This window comes from Brachyhypopomus gauderio, chromosome 1 (genome assembly GCF_052324685.1).
Source record: "Brachyhypopomus gauderio isolate BG-103 chromosome 1, BGAUD_0.2, whole genome shotgun sequence".
Classification (NCBI taxonomy): domain Eukaryota; kingdom Metazoa; phylum Chordata; class Actinopteri; order Gymnotiformes; family Hypopomidae; genus Brachyhypopomus; species Brachyhypopomus gauderio.
In genome coordinates, this window is record NC_135211.1 from 33,834,515 (window position 1) to 33,862,421 (window position 27,907).

The window sequence follows — 27,907 nt, forward strand, 5'->3', positions numbered from 1 at the left end:
GTAGTGTTGTTTGTCTGCTAATAGCTTTACCCATAGTTGTCAAATAGGATTATGCATGTGACTGCCATGAAATGGAAATATGTTAATTTTGTATAAATAGATGATCTTATGTAAATGTTTCAAAAACATTCATACTAGTAGTTGAATGTTTAAACAGCGTAAACCATGTTGTGTCTCAGTCACCCCCCACAAAGCTACCAAAGTGGAGATAGCCGAGAGATGAGAGGGTGAATCTGTGGGATGCTTCTACAGGCCTCAAATCACCTGACAGGCATGGTGACTTCGGAATTTTCACAAAAGACTTTCTTTTGTTTACCTATTGTTATTCACACACATGCACACAATACTATGGGATATTTGTGCATTTCTATGTATCATTGTAGAATCATTAAGTGGTACATTACTGACCTTAACTTGGCCTTGAACATTGGTCAAAACATTATTCTTTAGCCAGACTACCCAGCATGTGAAATACCAATGCACATTCCAAATGTCCTCATTCTTCCTGCAAAACTCTCTACTTCAATCAAAAAATATATACATGCAGCAAAACTGTTAAATTCCCTAAACCAGCAACACACATCATGTCAGTTAACACCTCTTTTCATCAGCTCCGTTCATCAGCTCCATTCATCAGCTCCGTTCATCAGCTCCGTTCACACCTCTGCTCATCACCTCAATTCATCAGCTCCATTCATCACCTCTGTTCCATCAGCTCCGTTCATCACCTCTGTTCCATCAGCTCCGTTCACACCTCCGTTCATCAGCGCTGTTCACACCTCCGTTCATCACCTCTGCTCATCACCTCCGCTCATCAGCTCTGTTCATCACTTCCGCTCATCAGCTCTGTTCATCACCTCCGCTCATCACCTTTGTTCATCACCTCCGCTCATCACCTCTGTTCATCACCTCAGCTCATCACCTCCATTCATCACCTCCGCTCATCACCTCCGTTCATCACTTCCGTTTATCAGCTCTGTTCACACCTCCGCTCATCACCTCCGTTCATCACCTCTGTTCACACCTCCGTTCATCACCTCTGTTCATACCTCCGCTCATCAGCTCGGCAGTGCAACGCTGTCACTATCCTGCATGTCTGTCATACCGTCTAAAAGTGACATCTGGTCAAACAGACAATGATCATGTTTTCATGGGACGTGGAGGTGGAAATCCAATTTGCAGATTTGCAAGCAGTGGTGAATCAATTGCAAGTAGGGCCCAGTTTTATGATGTGTTTTAGCATTGTTAATAAGCAGGCTCCTGGTACTGTGTTGTGGTTTATTTGACACTTTCATGTGCTTTTTGTGCTACTGAATAATTACTGTGTCTGAAGTTTTGCAATAAATACATACAAAACTAAATTAGACATGGGGACTGGTGTGCAAGCAATGCAAAGGTGTTCATTGTTGTGCCAATATTTGCTGTTTTCCTCATATGTAATGCGTAATAACAACATGCACTGAAAAACTAAAGCGTCTAATAGAACGCAGAAAGAAAACAGCTTTCCAGTGGGCTTTACTGATATTCTGGCGCCATCTTGTGGTAGCATTTCCAACATATACAGTACAGCTAATGTTATTTCGGTAACAATCTCTAGCTCTTTCTCGTTGTTCCACCCATGCATGTACAATAACAAATACATGTTAATCATATTTTTAATTATGCTATGATGTGCTCTATCTTAAGAGGATGTCAAAAATGGTTATATTAATTACACTTTAAGAAGAAAGAATTCAACCCCCTGCACAGTGTGTATGAGTTTTCTTAGATAAATATGATGTGGTAATATATTTTGGGCAGTAGCTTAGTTATTACAGACGTTCTATATTGCATATGCACAGGCTACCCTGATTACTTTATTTGGATTTAAACCAGAAGTCTAAGAAACCATTGGTTAAAGCAGAATATTTTCATTTAATTGACTATAAAAATATTTTCAAACTAGATTGCGACAATATTACTGTTTTAAGCGTGGGCCGTGTGATCCCACCTCTGTAATAGTATCTGTTTGAATGTTGTTTTGGGTGTGCCTAAAGAGTGAATCAGGTCGTCAGGAGAGTTATCTGATGTACTGAACGGCTCGCCGTAGCTATCGTCACTCCCTCAATGCTCGCTGGAAATATGGCGTCCGCGTACACACGGACGATCATGAACTCTGCAGACGGATAGCGAAACCGTGCTCTCAAGATTCACGTTAAGGCTTTATTTGCAAATAGTAAGCGTGGGATCGATTCTTTTGTTCACCCTCGCATGCCTCGACTCATGCACGAGTGATAAAACGCATCATCGCATCACCCGGTATGGAGCCTCCACGACAGGGCAGGTAAGCGCACGAGAGGAGCCAGTGTATTTGTGTTCACAGACTACACAGCCGGGACCTCGTTCGTGCCAAATAGTGATCCGCTCCGAAGCGTGCTAAACGCAAAAGACGCGCCTGCGCGTTATGCTAAAATAAGCTTCCTGCCACAAAGTGGACTGCGTGCAGTGCAACCAGTGCAACCCAAGCAAAATTTGCGTTAAAGTTCAAAACTTTTTCTAAGCATGTTTTTGCAGTTTTAAGAACGTGTGTGCAAAACCGTTTGTGTTTTGGGGAAGAGGTAAACGTCGATGGAAATGCTTGGCCTGTGAAAAAGGTAGAAATGTGCCGTGGTGCCTCTCTGCATAATCATTGTGTGTCCAGGGGAAGCTAGCTGGGTTAGCGCGCGCTAGTCCGTCCGTGCCTGTAGACCGTGCTCACTTCTATCAGTCCGTCCGTGTCTGTAGACCGTGCTCACTTCTATCAGTCCGTCCGTGTCTGTAGAACGTGCTCACTTCTATCAGTCCGTAGCTGTCGCTCCGTCCGTACACTGTCGGCACACTTTGGACCACTCTATATGTATTGCTCATTTTGCACGCAGTGGTACTGCGTGCATGTTCGGCGTGCATGTTACATCATGCCGACTTCATTTTAAAACTCAAAGAAATAAGTGAAGCTATGAATAAGTGGCGAGTTGATCTTTTTAACCCCGCGATTGAACGCGACTACTCTTTGGCAGTGGCGTTAAGCGAGAGTAGACCTTGATTTAGAACCTGCATGGGGTCCGAACCGTGCAGGGGGGTGGGGGTGTCCTGTGACTCAGACGCGAAACGCGCCGAATGGGTTCTGGAAATGTTTGATTTAGCATTCCGAGAATCCGTCTGGCCGCGCGGGGTCCACGGATCGGTTTGATCATTTGTGCTTTGGGAATGGCCACCACCATGCTGTTCTTTCGTTGTAACGTAATCACACATGCTCGTTTGATGCCTGGGCAGGCAGCCAGGTTACCCGACGTTGGAGCGATGCGCAGGATGAAGATTTACATGTGGCCTTTATTGTGTCGGTGGCCTCCTGTCGTCGGACGTGTTTAGCATTTCACGCAGGACGTTCAGTCTGCTGATTTTATATTTCTAACACATTTATGCCAACATATGTTGCCGTTAAAAATATGCATGCACAGGTTTGCAGAACAGTCTCAAATGCGCGATTGTTAACATTTACTATCACATGCATTTGGGATTATTGTGGGAATGATCTCTGCAATGTACGTCATTAGCTAATACTTAAGGAATGCAATTGAATGTCACCCTGTACATTCTGGCTATTTAAATGCAGTCTCGCGGGATGGTAGACAGATAAAGCGAGCTTTATGGAATGCGTACAGCAGTGTGTCGGCAAATTCTTCTTTCTAATGTTCCAGCACGACGTCAAGTCCCCCCCCTCCCCTCCCCTCCCAACACTATGCACAGGCGTCGACGTTTTAACCACTCAAAGTCACGTTTTACAGCGTCCTCCGAGACTCCACTTTTATAAATTACAGTCCTTGTTGTCAATGTTGTAGTAGCCTTTAGTCAAGACGTGTGTTGAGAGTTGCAATTCTTGGTGTCTGACCATGCTGCAACTGGCGACGTGTTCTGTAAGTCCTTATTCAGCGGTATTTGTGCATTAACAATGGTAAAGGTCTGCAGGGGATTTTGCGTTGTTGCAGAGGTGCTCGAAAAGAGGTATTTCAGACCTCACGGTGGCACCTTCGTTCTTACTACCTTGCTGATCTTCCTAATGATTTGCATGGTGCTAACTAGTCCCTGCTGGTAGTGACATTTTTGGGGGGTGAAAAATTCCTTCATTCCTGCAGTTGCACGATAAGGTGTGGATAACAAGGTGGCCTTACTGCCCTGAAGGTTGCCAGGCCTACAGGGCATTTATGGGTATATCTGGCTTCACTGTTTGCAGCATAACGGTCCAGAACTAACTGCTGCCTGTGGGACGTGATGCTCCTCTAGAGTTGCACCTCTAGGCACAGTTGTGCGCGTGTTAGCATTTGCAAATTGGTGCATCAGATACAGACAACCAAGCACCATTTCAGTGCACAAAACTCCGTAGCGTTGTGAATATACTGGAAAGCACCTTGCTTTGGCATTCATCCATGTATGTGGTGCATATTTTAAACTGTCCCCAGAGTTCATTAGCAGCACCTGTGGTTTATGGCGTAATTGAGACTTGCTGTGTTTCCTGCTTTGCCTCGTCCTCGGGAAAGGAGGCGGCATGTTCCGGAACGCCTGTGCGATTCCTCGGAAGGCCCGTAATGTAATGCCACTTTCTTTTACTCCGCCCTCGTCCCCGTCCGAGCCATTGGGGAGGCTGCTCGCCGATCTTCGTCATCTGCTGAACTCTGAGGCCGGGCCGACGTCTTCGGTTTTCCCCCACGGCCATCCTGCTTGGCTCGCCGTCACGCATTCCGTGCATTTTGGCATTTCTGTACTTGAATACCACACACACACACACACTCCTGCCCCTCCCGCTTCAAGAGGTCATTGTGTGGGCACAGGAAATAATTTTGTGCGAGTCTGTGGCATGAAAGCACGGTGGTGGGAAACACAGAATAGGAAGTCTGTTGCTTAAGTCAAAGGAAGCCTGATCTTGGGTTTCTTCATCTCATCTTCTTAGCGTGAGTGCAGTGTGTGTGCAGATTGCTGGGCTGTCTTTGCTGTGGAAGGGATGGCTGTGTCCCATTTCACTGTGATGGCAACCTCTAGGAATTTGAAGCACTGTATTAATGATTGTTTCTTTGGGTTGTGGCGGTTGGATGGACCCAGTGGGACAGCTGGGCTCAAAGTGGTTGTTTGTGAAAGGCAGTTCTATATTCTTTTGTGCTGCTGACCTGATTTTGAGTAGCGGTAGCCATAACTGTTCCAGGGTTCGCATGAGTCACCAGATTTATTGGCACCACCACAGTGTGGCTCCTTTGGAAGAGCAAGTGGAGGAAGGTGCTAGCAACCACCCAAAAGGTCATGGGTTCAATTCCCAAGGCGCACATATTCTGTCATACCAAGAAATGTACATTAGTCGCTCTGGAAAAGAGCATCTGTTGAAAGCAGGATCTCTAAATGCAGCTTATTGTTGCCTATTGCAGACCACGGTCTGTTGTACAAGTTTTGAAGGCAGTACATCGTGCCTTATACATCAAGTGATTAGTGTGTGTAAATGTCACGTTTCGTTGAAGAAAGTTGTTGCTTAGACTTCCTGACACTAAATGGTGATGAACTTGCGTTTATGCGTTACATGGTAAATGCATAAAGAAATGAAACTCATTTCTTTGTTAACTCGTTTGATATTCACTGCTAGATTACTTGCTGCGTTCCCGATGATGGTGATGCTACAGTTATATTTGAAGGTTTTTCTTTTTACATACTTTATGTAGAAATATGTTTTGTGTTGTATTTATATTATTTGTGGTTGGAATAGAATTTATTTGGGAAATTTGAAACCATCCTTTAAATCGGACCCTTTCAATAGCTTTTAGTGCAAGTCCTTGCGTTATGACCGTTTGGTTATGTCTGTCCTCACAACAACCAAAAACGGCTGCAAGTCGTTAAGAAGCTGTTTGTCTATCAGCACAACCACAGAATGTGTGTCTTGAGAACCATCAGAGTGGCATCAAATAGGAGGTGTGATGTGCATTTTGTTCCATTTTAGCAGAGCACTCTCCATTTAGATTATAGTGTACAAACGTTTAGTTGCTAGAGATCATTCTCTGTCCTCCCCCATGAACATGGTCATTGAAAGTCTAGAAATATTGTGAGGAATGTAGCTTGTAGCCTGGCACTCTCCTGTGAAGTAGGTAATTGGCTGTAATTGACATTTTATGACTTAACTTAAACACACAAGAGCTGGCATATCTGTAATGATGGCCTTTCTGCCCTTGTCACTAGCACTCTAGACACTAGCGCCCTAGTCACTACCTCCCTGACACGTTATTGCCATGTATTTAAACTGGGTGGCTTCACTCGCTAGACCGTTCACTGCCCAAATAGACCTGCAGTAGATCGTTGCAGGGCGGAGACATTATTAGACGTGGTCTCTTGAGGGTGTTTTGTTAGTGCAGTTTTTGGCTATATTAGCAGCCACCATGTCTAAAGTGGTTCCCTTGTGCTATACTGGACCATAAGGTTGTGTGTGTGTGCATCCCCGACTCCTCTTACTGCCTCCGTTCTCCTGTGGCTGTCTCCCCCCCCCCCCCCCACCCCCCCCCCCACCCCCCCCCCCCCCCCCACCCCCCCGTCCCCTCATCCCTTGTCTCTCTTAGCAGCTGGACCCTAACTGGCTTGGCTGTGCTGCAGCTCCTCAGTATGGGAGGCTTTGTTCTGATTGTGGGTTCTGGGCTTTGCCAGTAGTGTTGATGCTTTTGTTTTGCAACCAATGGCAAATGACGTCTTAAAATAGGATTTATTACAGTGAAGACGATGTGCATTTTCGGTCATGGTTTCTTTATAAATTCAGGTTCTCTTTTCCTCGAAATGTTCTGAGAAACAAGCAGTTTTCACCAACAACAAGCAAGGCACGATGTGCTAGTGGGTTTTTTCTTTGCAGTCAATACAATAATAATCAGAAGAGCAGAAGTCATGACCTTTGGTCCTGCGCACCCTGTCACCTGTTTAGACGAAAGAAAACCTAATTGATTTCTTAATACGAGGATCAGCGAATCTGCGTTCACATTCAGTTGTCGGGAACGTGTGTGGTTTCGCACACTCAGAAGAGCACTCAGAATAGCAGAGTGAGCGTGAGTTCAGCAGGAGCTCCCCCCGTGTTGGCCTGTGTTGGACCTATTGTTGCGTGAGCACAGAGTCCCCTGCCAGCTGTGCTGAGCCCATTCGGCATCCAGGGAAGAGGGGGGCACGTGCCGTCCGTTCACAATGGAGCGGCACGACCTGCGACAATGGGGTCAGGGGTCGAAGGTCAGTCTGGAGGGGCCGCACGCGACCCCTCACCGTGTGCTGCCACCACTCCGAGACTGCAGCATTCTTCCGCCACCGAGCGATTCATCTTGCTGCCGCACCATCTGGTGCAGTAAATTAACCCCCCCCCACCCCGGCAGACGGCTGCCGGCGAGTGAGCCCTGGTGAGGCGTCCTCTCGCCCTCGTCGCGCCCTCGTGCCCGAACAAGCGTTCGGGGCGGAAGCGTCATGGCAACCAAACAAACAGCACGGGCTCGGAGCGACGTCACTGCTTCCTGCATCATTCCTGAAGGATTCAGTCATTCTTCAACTCTGCCCAAAACTGCACCTTAAAACAGCAAGCCACCCAGAGACACAGCGCAACCCCCACACAGGTTCTTACATGTGTTCACCCAGAAGGGGCAAATTCATTTCCCGGGAAGAATATTGTGCAGAGATATGAAAACAAATCCTTGCGCTCGCTCGCGTAAGGCTTGAGCAGATGCGAGTGGCACCTGCTTCTTCACGTCCCCATTCCTTCGTAGACCGAGCCAGGCACGGGCTGCATGGTGATGGCGCCTGGGAGGACGAGGACATCGCGCCTCTTAGCCCCCCGTGCAGCATTTTTCCCCTTGTCGTTAATGGGGCAGAAAAGCGGATGCGTCCCTCCAAGCGCTGAGTCAAATCGAGGCCGTATGCTTACTGGTGAGGACCGGTTGCCGGGATATGGAATGTTCTGGCATGAGGGCCCACATTGCTCAGCGGCAGGTGTCTTTTCCACTGTGTCTGCTCTAGGGCTGGGGGTGGGGAGGGGGACGCGTGGAGGGACTTCCCTGGGGGATTGTGTGTATGGAGTGTGCGCACGTGTGCCTTTGTGAAGGGCAGATGGGCTGAGGGGTTTTAGTCAGAGAGCTTTGTGACTGGAATCACAGATTAGACCTCGGGAACTCGTTTCGTGGACCATCAGCAACCAAATGGCAGGTTTCTTCCTCATAGGGGTGGGATTGGATATATGTCATCATGAGAGAGTGCAAATGTCTTGTGGGTAGAGTCACTCTAGGTTTCATAGAAAATATGTTTTCTGGGGATATACAGAAATTGTAGAGTGAGAATTTTTCCATGTAACATGGAGGAAGTTTAATGCACTCCTGTTGGACATTTTATTTAGATTGCAAATTTTTTCTGTTACTAGACAACTTCTGCTTTAAACATGGCAGTACCATTTTGCTGGTACACAGTGTGAATTCCACGATGCAGTACGTGTCGTGCATTATTAACAAGGCTTAAACGGGTTTTCTCCTACTCCGACTGAGCTCCAGATGCTTTATAATGTGCATCCCCTCGTTAGCCTGCCCTGAGCGCGTCTTCTCTTTTACATGCGACATTTGGCACAGAAATGCGAATTGTGTAACAGAAAGCTGAGTTGCCTCACAACTGCAACATTTTCTGTCTGAACATGATCTCCTTAAGACCCTTTTTGCACACCAGACAGTACAGAGACTGATGGAGGTGATGATGGCTGATAACGGGAGCCTCATGTCATACATGGAGTCGGGCGATACAATGATACACCATCATTATCGTTTCATAATATCGTATCATTACCAATTGCATTACGATACATTTTGTAAATGTGTCCTAGCTGTCTTTCGTTCAGAACACACTTTGTTGTTGATCTGTACCCCCTTGGCCAGACCATCTGAAGTAATAATTTTTACACCTGGGTCTGTGTATCACAAAGAATATGCGTCATGTCACCTTCAAGCCTGACATTGCATAATTTCGAATTTAATAGCTGGATGAATGATCGTTCTCTCAGACCGACGTGGTTTGCCCTGGGTTCTTTTGGTTTCTCAGCTTTTTGAACTCTCATGATCTCTCACAATGATTAAGCTCTCACGAGTTGTTTGAAATCTCGACTTCTTGCTCAGTTGTGTGAGCATCGCATCCGTCTTTTCATCTGCTATCTTTCGTCTCCACAGTGCCACCGACAGCAGGCTCCAGGGCGTACTTGAACGTGTCTCCTTTTAAAAACGTTCTCTTCTTGCCGACATTCTCGTCCCACTCCCACAGATTTAGCAGCGTGTGTTGATGTATGTGTATGTATTTATTTATGTATGTGCGTTGTGACCTGTGCTGACCTGATGGAGGCGACGCTGAATTCACTCGTTCTCCTCTGTCTCATGTCCTCTTTTAAGAAAACATTGTGATCATAATGCATGATGGAGACATTCACAAATTGCAGATTTACTGTATTTTATATGACCTGCTGGGAGCATCCTGACCGGTCACAGTGGTATCCTGTAACTGTTCTGGGGGGATCACAGCATTCACACGAAAGTGCACATAACTGCAAGTCATACATTTACATTTTTTTTATGTGCCCAATTCACATTTGAATTGAGTTGAACACAGTTGCCCTGTCATGGTCCTCTTCTCTTTCTAGTTGTGCTGTACTGAAAACCAAAATTGCACCAGCACAATGACATTATGGGTGCTCATGACAGTCCTGAATTGAGCGCAACCTATTTTTTTATGCACATTCCATAAATGCAGCAATAGTGTTTTGCCATACTGACACGGTTACTGCACAGTGTTAAAAAGGCGTAATGCAAACGTGATCAGCATTGCTATAAAATGCTCAAGAATCACTAGAGGCTAAAACTGTGTTAATAAATGACTTGCCCTTTAATCCACACGCCCAATTACATAAAGTGAAAAATCTGCTTGGTGTTTAACATTTGTTTGGTGGCCTGTTATGGCTTGAGTTTTACCCTCTAGTTGGATGGAACAATTTCCTTTTTTGTTTAAGCAAAATATTAATTTTGCGTATGTAATTTAGCCCTTGCGCGTATCTTCTCTGTGTTGAGGGAGAGTATAATGTCTTTCAGCGTTGCAGCACCAGTAGCCTCTTGGTCACCCCAACTTTGTCCTGTCTGGTAGGCCCGCGGACCCACCAAACAATGTGTCCCGGCAGAGCTCTGAGGTGGAAGAGATTTGGGAAGAGATCAGCCAATCAGAGGAGTCCTTATTCGGCACCTCCCCTCCCTTCACCCCCCGCCAGATGAAGCGCATGTCCAGCAAGCACCAGCGTGGCGGCCAGAGCAGAGCAGTGGCCCGCTCCCCCAACAAGGGTGAGTATCCCCACTGGACCCTCCGCCCCTGGGGCAGGTGGGCTTCAGACCACGCCCGTCTGGCTCTGGGACCACGCCCGTCCTGCCCCACACCTGTTGTTCTGGTGCACTTTGAAAAGCAAACAATTCCAAAGCTGCTTCTGGTTTCATTTTATTGCATGCACTTCAGTCTTATAAGCCCATGGAGTATCAGCTTGTGAGTAACAAAATGAGCCCTGTTCTAGAGGCAGTGGATCAAACACAAAAGAGTTAACAAAATGTCCATGCCATCGCTGTTCTTGAAACCTAAAAAACAAGTTTCTTAAACCTAAAAACCTAAAAAACAAGATTTCATGGCAGAAAAGATATGGACTTCCATAGTTGACTTGCTTTAAAAATGCAACTGGATCATCACTAGGATGCAAATATATTAATGATACCCATAAGCCTGCCAGTCAGTCATATTTAGTGAGACATTTGGCCTCATTTCCTAAGCTTGCATTTTCACCCTGGCTTAGAAAACGGAACGCCACAGCACAGTCAAAATCTTGGCTCGATTCACGCCTGAAAAACGAAGTGTGAGTTATTCTGCGATGTAGTGAGTTTCACAAACGTAGTTACCACTTCAGATGTCCTCTGGAACAGCACGGAAATGCGGTGCAGAGATCTGGCGACAGGAGGCTTAAACGTTCCTCCAGTGAAATGTGAAACTCGCAGGAGAAATTGAACTGCAGTGGGCCATTGGATGTTTAATACGTTAACGAGGAGCCCTGTGCCCTTAGTGCTCCCAGTCAGCCAGTGTGTGGTTATTTTGAGTCCTAAACCAGAGAGTAATGTGCAGCGTTGAAGAAGCAGGCAGCCTTCACGCTGTCGCTGATAAAGCTGTAAGTTCTGCTTTAGCTGATATTTGATGAAGACAGGATCACTGGGGGTCACAGAAGAGGGATGATTGTATTGTGCATGTTTATGTCCGGATCTTGAATTCATGTAATGTGCACCAATAGCAGCTCTTTTGTAATATAAAATCAACTAAGGCCAATTATTGATTATTTGATATAGATGATGTAATACAGTTTTTACTGGTTAAACAATTGATATTGCAGGGACTCGGAAAGCTCTTATTTGAGTGACAAACACAGCTATTGAATTGCAGTTGGAGGCAATGCACTAGCATCGCTGGTGCTCAGTAAATGCTAAAGTGCACTGCTGGGTTGAGCTGAGAGTGAAGTGGGGACACCCGTTTTGCTCTGCAGCTGACACAGTAAAACGATCCAGGAGAGAAGTCCGCTTATTGCTCATTAAGGCATCATAAAATGAGATTTGGCATTGTGTAACATCCCGTCGCCATTTCTCTGCATCGATCGGGCTTGCGGCAGGGAAGCCATGGCAATGGGGAGCGGGTGGAGACCTCTGCAGGCCGGCACCTCCGCTCATGAGATGGATGGAGTTGAAGGCATGTGCTGCATGAGCCTTTTCATGAATGTGTGTTATGAAGCTTTTCTTGTAAGCAACGTAGGTGATGAAGTGGTCAGTTGCAGTTTGTTTGGTGTGTTGGGATTTTGGTGTATTGGACCAATGTTCTTCCGGTCTGTCAGTGTTAACGACACAGTGTTTTGTCTACAGAGAGGAGTCCTTCCGGTGCCTCCCAGAGAGATCGCGAAGGAGCCAGGCCGTCGGAACCCAGCGAGGAGGTCGTCTACAGGCAAGGCAAGAAGCATCGCTCCAACCTGCGCTCAAACGAGCGGGACAAGAAAAAGATCTTTGAGGGCTCCTTTGTTCTGGACCCATTTTCCAAGTCCTTCAGTGCCCTCAGCATGGACCCGAGGAAGCCCTACCTAAGTCTGGGCTGCGGCTCTAGCAAGCTGCCCGTCAGCATGCCACATCCGCTGCCCCGCACGCACCGTCAGACCTCACGCACCGACTGCCCGGCCGACCGCCTCAAGTTCTTTGAGACGCTGCGCCTGCTCCTCAAGCTCACATCCATGTCGTCCAAGAAGAAGGAGAAGGAACAGCGTGGCTTGGAGAACACGGCCTTCATGGGCCAGAACAACGAGGTGATCTGGCTGGAGCTGCAAGCGTGGCACGCTCGCCGCACCATCACCGACCAGGACCTGTTTCTCTACACGGCCCGCCAGGCCATTCCCGACATCATCAACAAGGTGCTGCACTTCCGGGTGGATTATGGTGGCTTGCCGGCTTCTGAAGGCTGGCCGGCTACGGACGATGCCTGCCCGGGCGGGACCGGCTGCGACACCTGCCCCGGCTCCTGGGTGGAGGCGGAGGCGGATGCCGCCACCCTTCGGAGCTCGGGTGCGGCCTGCAGGGAACACCTGCAGAGGCAGCGGCTTGCCTTTGAGCAGGTGAAGGCCGTGATGGGACTGCTGGAGTCGGTGGAGGCGCTGTACCCGTCGCTGCAGGCCCTGCAGAAGGACTACGAGAAGTATGCGGCGCGGGACTTCCAAGGCAGGGTGCAGGCGCTCTGCCTGTGGCTCAACATCACACAGGACCTGAACCAGAAGCTGCGCGTCATGGGCACTGTGCTGGGCCTGCGGGACCTGTCCCGCATCGGCTGGCCCGTCTTTGAGATCCCCTCGCCCCGCTGCTCGCATGGCAATGATGGGGACGAAGAAGCGCCACCCGAGGGCAGTGAGAACGGCCCCGCCGCTGCGACGCTCACGGACGACAGCGACGGCGAGGAGGGCGAAACCCTGACTGGGGCTGGAGTAGATAGCCTGATGCCGAAGTTTGCCCGGCTGCTGTCGGAGGAGTTTGCTCCGACTTGCAAGAACAAGAGCCAGTACTGCCCGACAGCCATTTACAGGCCCTTTGTAGACAAAGCACTGAAGCAGATGGGCCTGCGCAAGCTCATCCTGCGACTGCACAAACTGATGGACCGCTCGCTGCAGAGGTCCCGGACTGCTCTGCTGAGCCACACGCCCACTCAAGAGGTGAGTGCCCGCCCTGGTGCAGTTTAGCCCCGCCCTGGTGCAGTTTAGCCCCGCCCTGGTGCCGTTTAGAAACTTTCTCACCAGGCCAGCCTAGCATGCTAAACTAAAAGTCTACTTTAATGGCTTAGTGGTAATGTAATAGCAGGAAATGGTGTGGGACTTCATTCTGTCTCCCTAAGATGAAAGAAAATGTTCAACATTTAGGGAGACTTTTCATAACAGAACAGAATGGGGTATTTGTACAGAATTCCAAGTAAAGAGCAGGCAAAGAGTGACCGGTGTGAGGTAGAAGTCCCCGAGGTGGTATGAGGAAGACCCCGTGGGACTGCGAAACGCAAACCCTCTGTACGGCGGCGGGAACAATGGCAACTTTGTGTAATATATTACAGGGTGGATGTGGTGTTGGGTTTCATTATGGAGAAGGGTGAGCTGGTGTTGAGGGCTCCGATGTCACGTGGTTCGTGTTTTTGCTCATATTACCATTGCTAGTTGCATTGTATTTATTTGCAATGTATCGAAGTTCTTGCATACAGTTTTTGTTCCCCTCATATGAAGTGTTATTTTTATTTTTTTTGGTTTTTTTTTTTTGGTATGTTTTGGTTTTTGCTGTTGTTTAGAACTGGTTCTAAATGCGGATGTGTTGTCACAGTTGTTGGGTCTGCGTTTTGTTTTATCCGTGTTTCTCAGCTGTCCGAGGTTCCAGACTGTTCCTTGCTGTACAGCGACTACCTGCCTGAGCTCTCCCGCCACCTGGCTGGACAGGTGGAGGAGGAGGTGGGCTCTGGGCGTGTGTCGTGGGCGGAGCTACAGGACATGGACCTGCCCTCATTTCGCCCTGCTTTCCTGGTGCTCTGCCGCGTGCTGCTAAACGTCATTCACGAGTGCCTCAAACTGCGCCTGGAGCAAAGACCTGCTGGAAAGCCCTCGCTGCTCAGCATCAAGCAGGTGGTTAATATGCCCCCTCCCACCCCACACACACACACCTATTGTTCTGTATTGTGATGTCTACATCAGTGGTCCCCAGCCCAGCTCTTTGTTGATTTACCCATGGGGTGTAATTCCAGCTCCAGTTCAACACACCCCATTCTGATCTTCAGATTGTGTAACGGTGATATAAAATGTTAATTGTTGAAAATTGGATTCAAGTCAAAAACAAGTCCATGTATACAAATGTAGAGGGGAGAGTTGCTGGCGATAGGGCGTGACCCAGAAACATCACAGTTTTCTCGCTCTTCCCTTTGAACACCATGTGCAGAAACAATCGGGTTCTTTTACTTTGCCAGGTGTCCATGGACACAGTTTTCCTCCGGCCACGCCCACCAACATTTATTGATTTAAAACAATTTCTTAAGCCCTCTATGATTTTGGTACCATCTCCCTCCTGATCTCAGTTAGCACTGATTACTGATTCCATGTGTGTCTGTGAGTCAGTGAACACCCTCAGTCACATTGTAGTTGGGTAGCAGCTGACTGAGGAGCTAGCAAGCCATTTTCGAAGTGGTTTCGGGGGGGTGAGCACTGCAGGTAATGAGTGCAAATGAAATAGCCATGTGGGCTGCTGTGTAGGGTCATGTTTGGGTGGTTTTGTGTGTATTATATTCTTGGATTGTTTTATTACAATTTTCAGATGTGTAACATTTTTCTAACACCATTTACCCTATGTAGTTGCAGTTAACACTATAGTCTGGACATTTGAAAATCAGTGTTATAACTACTTAAATCTAAAGCTTTTCCAAAAGACGTTTATGTCCAAAAAATTATAGCTGCAGTAAAGAAATGGTGAAAGTAAGGTTTTATTGACTTTATTTATAACCTTACAAACAGCTGTTGGCTTCTCTTGCATAGAGTTCACTTTTATTGCATACAGTTCCAATAAGTGTGTGTAATATTACTGTTAGTCGAAACCCAAAGGCTTACGATCACGCCACTGTGTTTATGGGCCCGGGAGAGACGGCTCAATAGCAGCCAAGAAATCTGTGTTAGTGTTCAGCAGGTTTGTGCCCATGTATGTGTGTAGATGATGGGAAAACCTTCATTTTAATCAAACCTGTCCTTTAAACTGACATTTTGCATAAATAAATCTTTGCAGCATTAGGAAAGCAAATGTTTCAGAATATGGAAAATAAGGACAATGTGATGATACAAGAAGTGTTTGTTCCAAAGGTCACAAGTTGTATCGTTAAACAAATTTAAAACAAAGATGACTCATATTGGTGGATATACTTACATTTATTTATAGCTGTCAATTGCTCATACATTGTTTTAAGTGTTGAAGTAACATGATACAGTAGAATAAATGGAAGTATTCCAGAGGCTGCCTGCTGTGAGATTTACTGGTTGAAAAAACATCCATTCTGGTGTAGTTATTAGATTGTTTTTCTGTTTCTTTTTAAAGGAATTGGGAATTTTACTAACCGTTTCCGCTCTTGCTGTAATGTGATTAGTTTGTGATTATTTGTTACTTCTTGGAAAAGGTAATTGTACCATTATTACCTCATTAGGTATTATCTCTTTTCCATACAAATCTGTTCCAAACTGACCATAAAAACATGATATGAAATAGTATTTTCAGTGCTTTATAAACAGACATAAGTGATTACAATTAGTCATATAAAAGGTGTGTTGGCATATCCACAAATTTCAAGTGCTATCTGGTTAGATGCTTCAACAGGTTGCTTGTCGAGTTTATAACAGCAGAATGTTGCTTTGCACTTGCATATAGTTTTGTGTCTCCAGGAACAGCACTTGAAGAGATTAACATAATTTAGAAACATCATGTTCAGTACTCTCATAGCTTCGTCGGGAGACACTAGGTGTCTTCCCAGGCCGTTCTGCAGAGCAGCCATTTTGAGTTCCTGCTTGTCATGCATGTTTTACCTTCAGTTTTCCATAGGCGAAATTGTTTCACTGTGATTTAAGGTGGAATATAAGGGATTGAGTTGGCCACTCACTACATTCCACCTTAAATGCTTTCATTATATATTTTACACATTGTCCTACAGCAAGCTGAACCCCATTTGGTGAGCCCAGAAGCATTTAATTGTATACGGATGGTTGAATGACGCTGTGCAATTCAGAAATCACTCAGTCACTGTCATCCTAAATTTGGCATCAGTTTAGAAAAGCGAAGCAGTTCTTCTGGATGTATGCCCATGCCACAATACTTCATAGATGACGTGTTTGTGCTTTTGATTTATTCTCTCTTCCTGTCACTGTGTCTTGTTCATCCGTTAGACATGTCTGTGAACTCATAGCAAGCTCCAAGTTCCTTTCGGTTCTCAGGGGTTTAACCAAGAAGTTTAACCTTCTTGTGATTCTTTGTGATTTTGCCTGGCACCTCATGTGTTAATGAAGGTGTAACCTTCTGCTTATGGTGTAGTACCCAACACGTCTTATCTTAATTGTCTTAATTAAGGCAATTTAAAGTCTTAATGATCATGGTACTTTTGGTTGTCCTCTTGCATTGTCTTCCATTACCTACCAGTTAATTTGCTATCAGAGCTTATAAGTGCATTCTTGCACTTTTAAATTGAACATCTGACCAATTGTCATCCCCCCAATTACTTTTTGAGCCTTCTAATGGAACAAAGAAAAAAAAAAAATATATATATATAAACCCTGAATGTATAAAGACACTTGGTCAGTTTCTGCTGCATCTTACTCTAACGTAGAGGATAAAGTTTCTCAGAGGTCCACATGGTTCAGGTTCAAAGGTGCTGAGCTCCACACGAGAACTTTAGCAATGCGAACAGTGCCCTCTCCTGGACCAATGAAAGCACCAGCAGAAAGAATTATTCTCAAATTAAATATAAATTTCAAACTGATGGCCTAACAAATGCCAGTAATCTTACTTGGTAAGGAAAGTTTAAAAACTGTGAAGTCATTAATAAATATAATATTCACCAAATAGTTTAGTAAGTTCAAAATGGTGCCTGCTTTCTACACATGTAATGTCGCTACTGGTAGTAATTGCATTGCTTTATCCAAATTAATGCAGAGATGAAAAATAATTCCTTTAGATTTAGCACATCCAAAGGAGAAGGCGAGGTCCTCATTCCTTTAGGATGAGATCAAAATCAAAAGGGGAACCACCCAGCTGCTTCTCATCTTGGCGTGGGTGCAGAAGACCCTGAGTAGAGCTGGGCGATTAATCGATATTATCTATTAATTCAAATTTACAGTTAAGGACGATGTGTTTTTATGAAAATCGATTTTCTGAGTTTTAATTTTCACCACCGACGCTGCAGTATGGGCTCCCATAGTTCAGTGAGTTTAGCACCTCCCACCCATCCACCCTCAACACACACACACACACACACACACACACACAAACATGAGGGCGGAGCTTGTGCCCAAGAAAAGAGCAACTAGCTCCGTGATCTGGAGTTGGTTTGGTTTTGCGGCGTCAGACGTAGACCAAACAAGTCCTCGCTGTAAGGTGTGTTTGAAACCGATAGAGGGAGAGAACGAAGAGTGTTATTGTTCAGTTGTGTTGTGAGTAAAGTTTCCCTCCGCGGGATATTTTGGATTAAGCAGTTTCTGCCTCGGTTACCGAATCCGCTTCAATGGATTATACTTTCGTGAGTGACCGTAGCGCGCGGTTCCACACACCTCGCACGAACCTGCGCGAACGGCGGAAGCGTTTATACGTCCGAAACGATATGTGGTAGTATAAAGAGACACCCCTCAAAAACTGGAGAAGGAGCATTTACCTGACAAAAATTAATGTTGCATTGTGTTCCAGGTTTGAAAAGTGCTGGAATTTAGGCTATAGTGAGGGCAGCCCTGTTCTTAATCAGAATGTAGACAGCGTGACTGTCAGTACACAACATGCAACAATTGTTAAATTGTATTTGTTTTCCATTTTATTAAAAAGGGCACCAAATTATTTATATCTATCTATTTTTTGAGGGTGTGTTTATTTATTTTAAGTTTGAGGGTGCATTGTGTCAGTGCTTAAACTATGTTGGAGAAAGCCTTCTAAAAGTTACTGGATGTTCTCACTTGTTTACAATTATTTTTTGCTTGTTTCTGGTTGCATTTTAACCCCAAAGGGGAGATTTGAGTGAAAAATTAATTCAAACTTTTTTAACCATTCCTTTATCATCTGTAGTTTTTAGTAGAATAAAATAAATCTATTAAAATCAAAAATCGGATAAAAAAAAAATTAATTGAAGATTTTTTTGGGAGGCCATATCGCCCAGCTCTAACCCTGAGTATTACTGATTAGTATGGGTCTGTATTGCAGTTGGTGCGCGAGTGCAAGGAAGTCCTGAAAGGCGGTCTCCTCATGAAGCAGTACTACCAGTTTATGCTCCGTGGCATCGTGTCCGACCCACAAGGCCTGCAGACCAACGCCAACATCGATGAATTTGAAGAAGATCTTCATGAAATGCTTGAGGTAGGTCAGGGGGGTTGTCACGTAGCAGACAGAAGTAACACCAGACCAGTAAGATGGAGTGTAAAGTTGGAGCCAAGTTTTTGTGAATTGGGAGTTTACACTGTAGTTGTTAACGCTCAAACATAAGTGTGATTTTCCCATTAATTTTTTTGTTACACATGCTACATAGCTTACTGTACAGTTACAATAATGCCAGCCAGAAATATGACTCACTTGACTGCTGGCGCCATGAAGATGAATCAACCCACCAAAGGAATTCTGATGCAAGGACACAGTCTGCTGAAGCATAGTGATAAAAAACCACAAGGCCAAGGGATGAAATACGACGACACCCAGCATATTCTTTCACACCACTATTTGGAACTATTTGGACACTTATATGACTTCAGTAACCGAGGATCGGTACGCCAAGGCCCCCGCCTTCAGCCACCGCCCAATCCACAAAGCACTGTACCCCGAGTACTTCCTCTCTCACAGGTGGTGGGCTCATGGGAGAGTGGACCCATGTATCTCCTTCAGGCTATGCCCAGTCGTGCCCCATTGGTAGAGACCCGGCCACCAGGCGCTAGCCAAGGAGCCTTTTCCCTAGGCCTGGCTCCAGAGTGAGCCCCGTTATCCCTGATCCGGGGAGGGAGTCTGTGTCCTGCTATTTGTGAATTCCATAGGGGTTTTTTGGTTCATTCTTTGTCTGGCCCATCAACTAGGACCAATTTGCCTTGGGAGACCCTATCAGGGGCATTGCCCCCAACAACCTAACTCCTAGGATCATGTAGGCATGCAAACCCCTCCACCACGACAAGGTGGTGATCTATGGAAGAGATGCACAGTCGGACAAGACTGAGGGAGAGGATGGAGTGCCCCCTCTGAGTCAGGAGTGAGTCCTTGCCTGAAGCAGAGGAGTTCAGGTATCTCTGGTTCTTGTTCACAAGTGAGGGAAGGATGGGACGAAAAATTGACACGCGGATTGGTGCGGCAGCTGCAGTGTTGCAGAAGCTGTACCTGTTGAGTACCGTTGTGGTGAAAAGAGCTGAGCCAAAAGGCAAAGCTCTCGACTTACTGGTCAATCTACGTTCTGACTCTTACTTATGGTCACAAGCTCCAGGTAGTGACCGAAAGAATGCGATCGCGAATACAAGCGGCTGAAATTAGTTTTCTCTGCAGGGTGTCCAAGCTCTCCCTTAGAGATAAGGTACGGAGCACGGTCATCTGGGAGAGGCTCTGAGTAGAGTCACTGCTCCTCCATGTAGAGAGGAGCCATTTCAGGTGATTCCGGCATCTGGTCCGGATGCCCCCTGGACGCCTCCCTGGTGAGGCTTCGGGCATGTCCAACTGGGAGGAGACCCTTGGGAATTAAAGACACGCTGGAGAGATTTTATCAACCCCAACCTCTTTTTGGGGTCCCTCTAAGCACGTAACCAATAAGCAACGTCTATGCAAGAGGAAGATGAAAACATTTACACTTCACAATTGGGGAGTAGTGCAGATGTTTAATTTGTGCTACATTTGTGCTGTTACATTTTGTTTTGATTGGCTAGCATATTGAAAGGAATAATAATGCTGGTAGCCACGTATTATCGGTGCCTTGTGTTATTGGTGCCACCCCCCCTCCCCATTGATGCATGAATCTTGTAGAACTCCCCCCAAATCTCTAACCGAAATGTGACCTGACGTGGTCGTGGTCTCCAGTAACCACGGTGCTCCGATGTTTCTTGCAGGTGTACTTTGGGTACATGCGCAACTGGATTGAGATGTTGCAGCAGCTGCCGCAAGCTTCCCACAGCCTGAAGAACCTGCTGGAGGAGGAGTGGAACTTCACCAAGGTCATCACTCCATACATCCGTGGAGGCGAAGCTCAATCTGGGAAGCTCTTTTGGCAAGTCTTTCCATGCTTTTCCTCTGGTTGCTAATTCTTCATAATGCCTGAACATTATCTCCAGCCAATGCACTCATGTGGTTTTCTACGTTATGCATGTTTAGATGTGTTTTTTTTTCCCTCCGTCAAATGTAGTGACATTGCGGGCATGCTGCTGAGTTCGACGGGAGACTTCTTGGATGCAGGCCTCCAGAAGAGCTGTGATGAATTCTGGGAAAGCGCAGATGGCAGTACTGCTTCCGACGAGATCAGGTAGAGTTAGAAGGATCAAAGCCTCGCATGAACAGTATAATACAATTGGAACGTGTGCTCCTGGGTATTGTAACAAATGAGATGGACATTTTCACGGTTCTGTCCACCCAGGCGGTCTGTGATTGAGACGAGTCGTTCGCTCAAGGAGCTGTTCCATGAGGCCAGAGAGCGAGCCTCTAAAGCACTGGGCTTTGCCAAGATGCTTCGCAAGGTAAAAACCAAAACAAAAAACCACAATATCCTCCCCCCGCCACCCCCATACATGAATACAGGATACAGTAGTGCAACTAATCGCTGGTTGCACAGGTTTGCATCTTCCTGACCTTTTTGTTCTGATTTGCTTTGGAAACTGGTGCACACTTTTTTATCTCATTCATCATCGCTGCATGGATTCACTTTTAATTCGTGAGCGTTTCTTGTCTAATTGTCACTGTGAATAATGTAGGTACAACTGAGTGGAACGTGGCACTGAGGGAAACTGCACTTTTGCACACGATGTATATTAATATGAGATGTTTTAATAGTTAAAAGATGTTAGTCTTGTTTCAACTGAAATCATTATATTACTTTATTTAATGGGATTATTACAGTGTTGATTAAGCCAATAACATCAAACTGAATACTGATAAATAAAAAAAAAAATTATATACCTTCTAATTTTATAGATTAGAAGGAATTTATAAATGCCTTCTCGTGTATCTATTGTTACTGATGCATACTTCATTATAATAATTCATTAATCTTTGAGATCATGAATAAAAAAAGATTGTGGTGTCTGTGGTGTCATCTAAGGATCAATATTCTGCATTCTCTTGCATTTTTTTTCCTCCATGCTGACAAGTATGTCATATTATCAGTAAATATTAGCTGTGAAGATGACATGCTTCATATTTCCCTGAGTATTACTCATGAAACAGTAACACATCAATAATGCCTTATGTCTTCTTATTGGTTTGTTTTTCTCTTACCCAAACTAAAACTGCTTTTTGACTGGATTGGCAGGATAACCCCCCCTCCAAATAATGTAGAAATTCCTACATCCTACAGTATGCATCTACAAAGTTGAGGAAGCATTGCCTGTGAACAAACTGTCAACTTTGTCGATGACAAAGTGCTTTCAGAAATCAGCTCAAAACTGTTTGTATTGAATTTGTATGTATATTTTTGAACTGCAGTCAGTGTTTGAAAGGAACTGTACTCTTCCTCTACAGGACCTTGAAATTGCTGCTGACTTCAGCCTAGCTAAGGGAATGTCTTGTATCCTGCGTGCCCTGAAAGAAAAAAGCTACGTCAAGGTATTGCTGTAATGTTTCCTGATTTTCTTACTTTCCACAGATTTTGCTGCCGTTTTATTATCGCATGGTCAATGAATAAAGTCATACAACCAAGCTATTATGTTAAGTGGCGACCTCAGATTTCATTTATCATAAGCTTTGTTTGGTTGAATTGTTCCAGCTTGACATGGATGACTTTCTACACTTTGCTTCTGCAACATGTGCGGTGTTGCCCTTGAGGGAAGTTCATATTGTCCTGTATTACCTGACCGTTTGCTCTTGGCGAGGTGGACCTCTATGTTGGCTCATGCACTTTTGTCTTTTGTCCTGTCGATGTAGATGTCTTTTTCCCTTATTCCACTGCTCGTAATTAATTACTCTGGGCTGTGATGTTTCCTTTTTTTTGTATTTCGTGCATTGCAATGTGATTGCAATGTGCATTGCAATGTGATGGTTGTTAACTTGCATGGGAATATGATGGGAGTGTGATTAATCCTCCTGATATGCTCTTGCTGCTTGGGAGTGGTGGTGGTGGAGATCTTCTGTTTCGGGGCAGTCATGGCCTAGTGGTAGGGAACTGGTCTTGTGACCGGAGGGTCGTGGGTTCGATTCCCAGACCTGAGGCTATGACTGAGGTGCCCTTGAGCAAGGCACCTAACCCCAACTGCTCCCCGGGCGCCGTGCTAGGGCTGCCCACCGCTCTGGGCACGTGTGATCCACAGCCCCCTAGTAATCTCTAGTGTGTGTGTGTTCTAACTGCACAGATGGGTTAAAAGCGGAGGACAAATTTCGATTGCGGTGTAAAAAATCACAATTGACAAAAATATGGCACACAAATATGGCACATTTCCTCCATCTGCCAAATGTACCCATGTTCCTGCTGCAATCTGCTGCTGTTTTAGTCAAGTCCTGGTCTGAGCAGTGGCTTGGCTTTTAAAACGCCTCTGAGATGTTTTCGCAGCGTTAAGTGTTGGTTGACGTCCTCTCTGACTGCTAGTGTGGAGTTCTATTCGCTTTAATCCTGTGATCCAAATAGCAAATATTGATACTGAGTGTATTTCCTACAGCTTTTGACGTCAGAGTTACCAAACTATTTACACTTCATTCACACGGCTGTTTTTATAGGTGAATTTTATAAGTGCAGTTAGCCATCTGTTCACTACAGCTCCTTAGCCACTGTGTACTGTTAGGTTGGGGACCATTTAAATAGAGCCTTAATAGTGACCTTGTAGTAAAATTGTTGTGGTTGTTGAGTTGGTATAAGATAATCAGCCAGCGTTGCAGAGCTTTTTGTGTGTGTCTGTATGGTCTGCCACTCAAAAATGTCCAGTCAACAGGACTCCTGTGGTCAGACTGATGAAACGCTGTGCCTTTTCACTTATTTATTTATTTTTTTATACAGCGTTTGGCAGACACATTTTATTGGTATGACATTACATGCGCTTTCTGGGAATTAATCCTCTGGTGCCAGGATGTTGCTAGCACCTTAGTCTGCCAATTGGTACAGGTGAAGGAAGCCAATTACATATGCTTATATGGGCTCTCTAATGTCAGGGTTACACCACATGACGAACGACTTCAGGTGTTCGTTTATGATGTAGACGTTTTATGGTGAATGCATGCACAGTTCAGTCTTGAACCCTTTTGTGTGACTGGATGCTGGTTTTGATTTGTGTGTGCTCCATACATTTGAACCATTCTTTACAAACATTCTATATATACTTCCTGTTCTTCCTGCGTTCATTTTGTATGCACTAGCATATACTAGTGCATACATTGTATGCACTACCATGCACTAGCGTTCATTACTAGCATGCACTAGTAAATGTATCCAGAATCCTGTCAATGATCACGAACATGTGTGGTCTCCAGCTGTATTGCACAGTTCTTGATTTTCTGTGCCAGCTGTTGTCTCCATCCACAAAGATCTGCAGATGAGTGTCAAGCAGCAAGGCTATAGTCAAGATGGTCATTTGGTGTTGCTCTTTAGGTATCCCATCTTTCTTGTAATTGGTAGAGGTAATTCCATAAGAGTGCCCAAACCCTTGACTAGGTGAAGTTTGCAGAGACTTGGGTGTCATTGCATATTCTTTGCATGCAGGTCCAGATCCCAGGCGTGGAGGAGCTACAGGTCTTTGTTCCGTCTGGTCTGATGGAGCAGAGGTCCACCATCCTGCAGCTCCTGAATGCGGCAGCAGGCAAAGAGTGCTCCCGAGAACCTGACGAGATGCCCGAGGACGAAGCATACCTCATCATGAGCAAACATGGCACTGGGGAAGTGCCTACCGAGGAGAGCTGGTCCGAGTGGGATGGGGCCATCCTTAAACTTGTGCCTCAGATGGAAACCATGGACACACTAAAGGCAATGAAGGTGAATTTAGCCGATTCCTAAAGCAATACTGCAACTTGAAGCAATACTCTCTGTTCATGGGCTATGGTTACATTGTCATGTGTAACAAATAAGTACGATTAATACGGCTAGATTAATTAGGGCCGTTTTCCATTTTAGATTGATTAGAGTGTTTTCTTCAGAATGCTGTTCACCAGTCCCCTACTTTAGAGGAGGGGGGTGAATGTAAAAGCTCAGTTTGTCGGCTTGCTAAGCCAACATGTCCGAGCACGTGTTTGCTCTCGCCCAATGCATGCGTCAATCTTCAGGTGGAGAACCTGCTCCTGATAGTCATGCAGTCAGCCCATCTAGTGGCCCAGCGCAAAGCCTTCCAGCAGTCCATGGAGGAGCTGCTGACCCTGCGGAGGGAGCAGACCTCCAGCCAGCCCCTCATCGCCCAAGCCCTGGAGCAGCTCAAGGTACCGCCCCCTCCTCGCCGTCGCGGCAACAACTGCTCTGCACGAATAGCATTCCCACCTCCACCAAAAGTTCCAAGTGCTTCCTACTAATTAATATAAAAGTATTAAATTGTATCTCGGAGCTGGTTAGCAAGTTCACATTCCTATTATGCCTTAAAGTCAGATTTTAAAAATCAGATTCTATCAAATTTGATCGGTAATTAAATTTTTTCACTTTGACTTTCGTGTCCTAGCAATGCACAACTGAGATCTTATCCTAGATTATGTTTCAGACTCTGAAGGTGCTTATGTGTACTAGTTCACCAGTCATCAGCGCACATATCCAGTGCAGCGCTGACCACCCATGAACATGTGCGCTCCGGTAGCTGTAGCCAGGTCTCACCGAGACGGTGCATAATTTCCTGTCTGCTGGTGGTAGAATGGTTAGACCATGCTGTTATGTGGGTCAGAACTTTCCACGCAGTGGAAACGAGAGTTTGTCTCATCGTCTGGAAAGATGCTGTGATCTGAGGCTGCTGTTGGAAATGAGAGTTCAAAAGTTTGATTAGTCTTGAGGGGAATTCCAGAGTGCCTTTAATCTCAGTGGTGTGTTGTTTACTTTGTGTTATGTAATTTTGGGAATGGCCCAAGTATGTTATGGTGAGTTTAATAGCATTAAATTTAGAAAAAGGGAAAAAAATATATCGATAAAAAGATTAATAGTTAGCTCATAACACATCAGCGTCCTCATAAAATCTTGCCTCCAGCTGACTGCTTTGTTTTGCACTCTTTGATAGTTGCATGATCTTTTTAGGTCAATTATGGTGCAGAATATGAAACATTCTAGACTGAATTGGCAAGCAGGATTAAAGCCATAATTGGGCCAGTCGTGGCTTGCAGCAGGTGTGTTTGACGCACCTGATCTAAACCTCCTGTTCTTTCATTTGTTTTTCCCCATTCCTTCATTGGCTTATAAATACTTACTGATTTTGATACAAAATGTCATGCCAGAGCAGTCAAACTTGGTATAAGGATTCAAATAATTACCCATAGTGCATTGTGATCACTATACTGATGGAAAATTCCTGTTTGTGTACTTTACATCTCAGGACAAGCTGTTCCAGCTTACACAAAAATTTAACACTATAGTTCATTCTTGTTCCCTATTATGATGGGGCATCTCTTTCATCATCATTAATTCTTTCTCTCTCTCTCTCTTGTCTCTTCCCATTTGGTTCTTTTCTCTCTTTCCTTTAGAACGAGGCTCTGGAGCTGTGCAATAAGATCAACAGTGCCATCGACCACGTAGAGTACATGTTCACCTCTCAGTTTGAGGCAGAAGTGGAGGAGTCTGAATCTGCCACCCTGCAGCAATACTACCGAGAAGCCATGATCCAGGGCTACAATTTTGCCTTTGAGGTGAGCATTCACGTGCTTTCAGCAGTCAGTGCTGGTGAAGGATGAGAGCATGCAGAGAATCCTCGGTTAGCATTATACAGGGTTAACATTTTCACGCCGATAGTTAACGTGTAGCCGGATTGCGTGCATGGCGAACCGGCCCGATTCTGGCTTATGATCTGCAGTACCACAAAGAGGTGGTGAGGCTGATGTCCGGAGAGTTCCGGCAGCGGATCGGAGAACGCTACATCGCCTTTGCTCGGAAGTGGATGAACTACGTCCTGACCAAGTGCGAGAGCGGCAGAGGCACCCGCCCCAGGTCAGATGCTCGGTTACCGCAGATGCCGTGCACCGGAGCGGCCGGCTCGGAGGAGAGAGCAGACCGCTGCTCCTTCAGCACTGCTGAATACTGATTTGGTTTGTTTCTGAACATGTGGTGCGGCAGGTGGGCGACACAAGGCTTCGACTTTCTCCAGGCCATCGAACCGGTGTTCATCTCTGCCCTGCCCGAGGACGACTTCCTGGTAAAATAATCATCTTCGCTGATCCCAGATGTTTGTTAAAGTCTGTGTGGGCGAAGCTTTTCTCGTTTCTCACTCTGACCTCTGACCTCCACCCTCCCAGAGTCTTCAGGCCCTGATGAACGAGTGTATTGGCCACGTAATCGGAAAGCCACACAGTCCTGTGAGCGGCCTGTACCTGGGGGGTGAGTCTCGTCTTGGGCGCCTCCTGGCGAACCGTAGCGCTTCATTGGTTGTCCAGCCAAAAAAAGCATGCTTTGTACAGACATACTTTTAAAACAAACTCACGATTCTGTCCAGAGCCGAACACTGCTTTTACAAAATAAAGGTCTTTTGATTTCGATTCCTAGCCACGCGAAACAGCCCTCGACCTGTCAAAGTTCCTCGCTGCCACAGCGACCCTCCAAATCCATCCCTCTTCATCCCGAACGCAGACGGCAGCAGGTAGGTCCGGGGGCGTGGCCGCCGCCGATACTGCGGGAGCGCACCGTGTAGTGGATTAGCTCACAGCGCTTTGGCCTCTCATGCTTCTTTTACTGTGCGCTTTTTAATCCAGCAGATATAATCTAACGGGCAAGTGTCCGGAATGAAGCTGACATTAACGCTTTTATCTTAACCTTGCTGCTACCGGGTAGAGGTTTTGGCGCGTTTGATGGAGTGGGAGTGTGAGCTGGTTGACTGTGTTTGCCGTCATATGTACTGGCGAATGTGCAAGTCATCAGTGCGTGTTCCAGCACCAGTGTCTTCCAACACACACACACACACACACACACACACACCTCACTTGCATGAGCACACTCACTCTTCGCATTCCCATGTGCAGCAAAGAGTGCGCGCCAAAGCCTCTCGGTGTATTTTTCCACCACAGCTCTCGGAGTCTCCCGTGTGACCTGCGCACCCAGATATGCCCCCCAGGCCCACGCCCTGCCCCACAGGCCCCGCAGGGGGAAAACAGCAGCACCAAAGCTCCCTGCACCACCCCCAATGAGCAAAGGTAGACAGGACCCGCTCTACCCCCGGCTTGACCAGGGAAAGGGAGTGCTCCACACCTTTCCATCAGCTACACCCGAGTGTAGAATTATACCCCACGTCTATATACGTTATACATAC

The 27,907-nt window shown here is 45.9% G+C and overlaps 1 protein-coding gene across 3 annotated transcripts in view; it reads left to right on the forward strand.

Annotated features, from left to right (window-relative positions):
* Positions 1-2,084: 2,084 nt before the first annotated feature.
* map3k4 (mitogen-activated protein kinase kinase kinase 4) overlaps positions 2,085-27,907 on the forward strand; it is a 32,420-nt gene continuing 6,597 nt past the window's right edge. The window contains exons 1-17 of one of the 3 annotated variants that reach the window (XM_077010906.1): positions 2,085-2,323; positions 10,174-10,364; positions 11,967-13,291; positions 13,979-14,236; positions 18,540-18,692; positions 20,408-20,565; positions 20,701-20,817; positions 20,929-21,028; positions 22,029-22,112; positions 24,193-24,462; positions 24,750-24,899; positions 26,136-26,297; positions 26,462-26,595; positions 26,722-26,800; positions 26,901-26,982; positions 27,148-27,241; positions 27,666-27,791. In XM_077010906.1, the coding sequence (XP_076867021.1) occupies positions 2,301-2,323; positions 10,174-10,364; positions 11,967-13,291; positions 13,979-14,236; positions 18,540-18,692; positions 20,408-20,565; positions 20,701-20,817; positions 20,929-21,028; positions 22,029-22,112; positions 24,193-24,462; positions 24,750-24,899; positions 26,136-26,297; positions 26,462-26,595; positions 26,722-26,800; positions 26,901-26,982; positions 27,148-27,241; positions 27,666-27,791 (3,506 nt within the window). In that variant the 5' untranslated portion in view covers positions 2,085-2,300. Of the gene's footprint in view, positions 2,324-2,449; positions 2,634-10,173; positions 10,365-11,966; positions 13,292-13,978; positions 14,237-18,539; positions 18,693-20,407; positions 20,566-20,700; positions 20,818-20,928; positions 21,029-22,028; positions 22,113-24,192; positions 24,463-24,749; positions 24,900-26,135; positions 26,298-26,461; positions 26,596-26,721; positions 26,801-26,900; positions 26,983-27,147; positions 27,242-27,665; positions 27,792-27,907 lie in introns of those variants that run through there. The other 2 variants (XM_077010916.1, XM_077010913.1) reach the window with 2 other exon arrangements.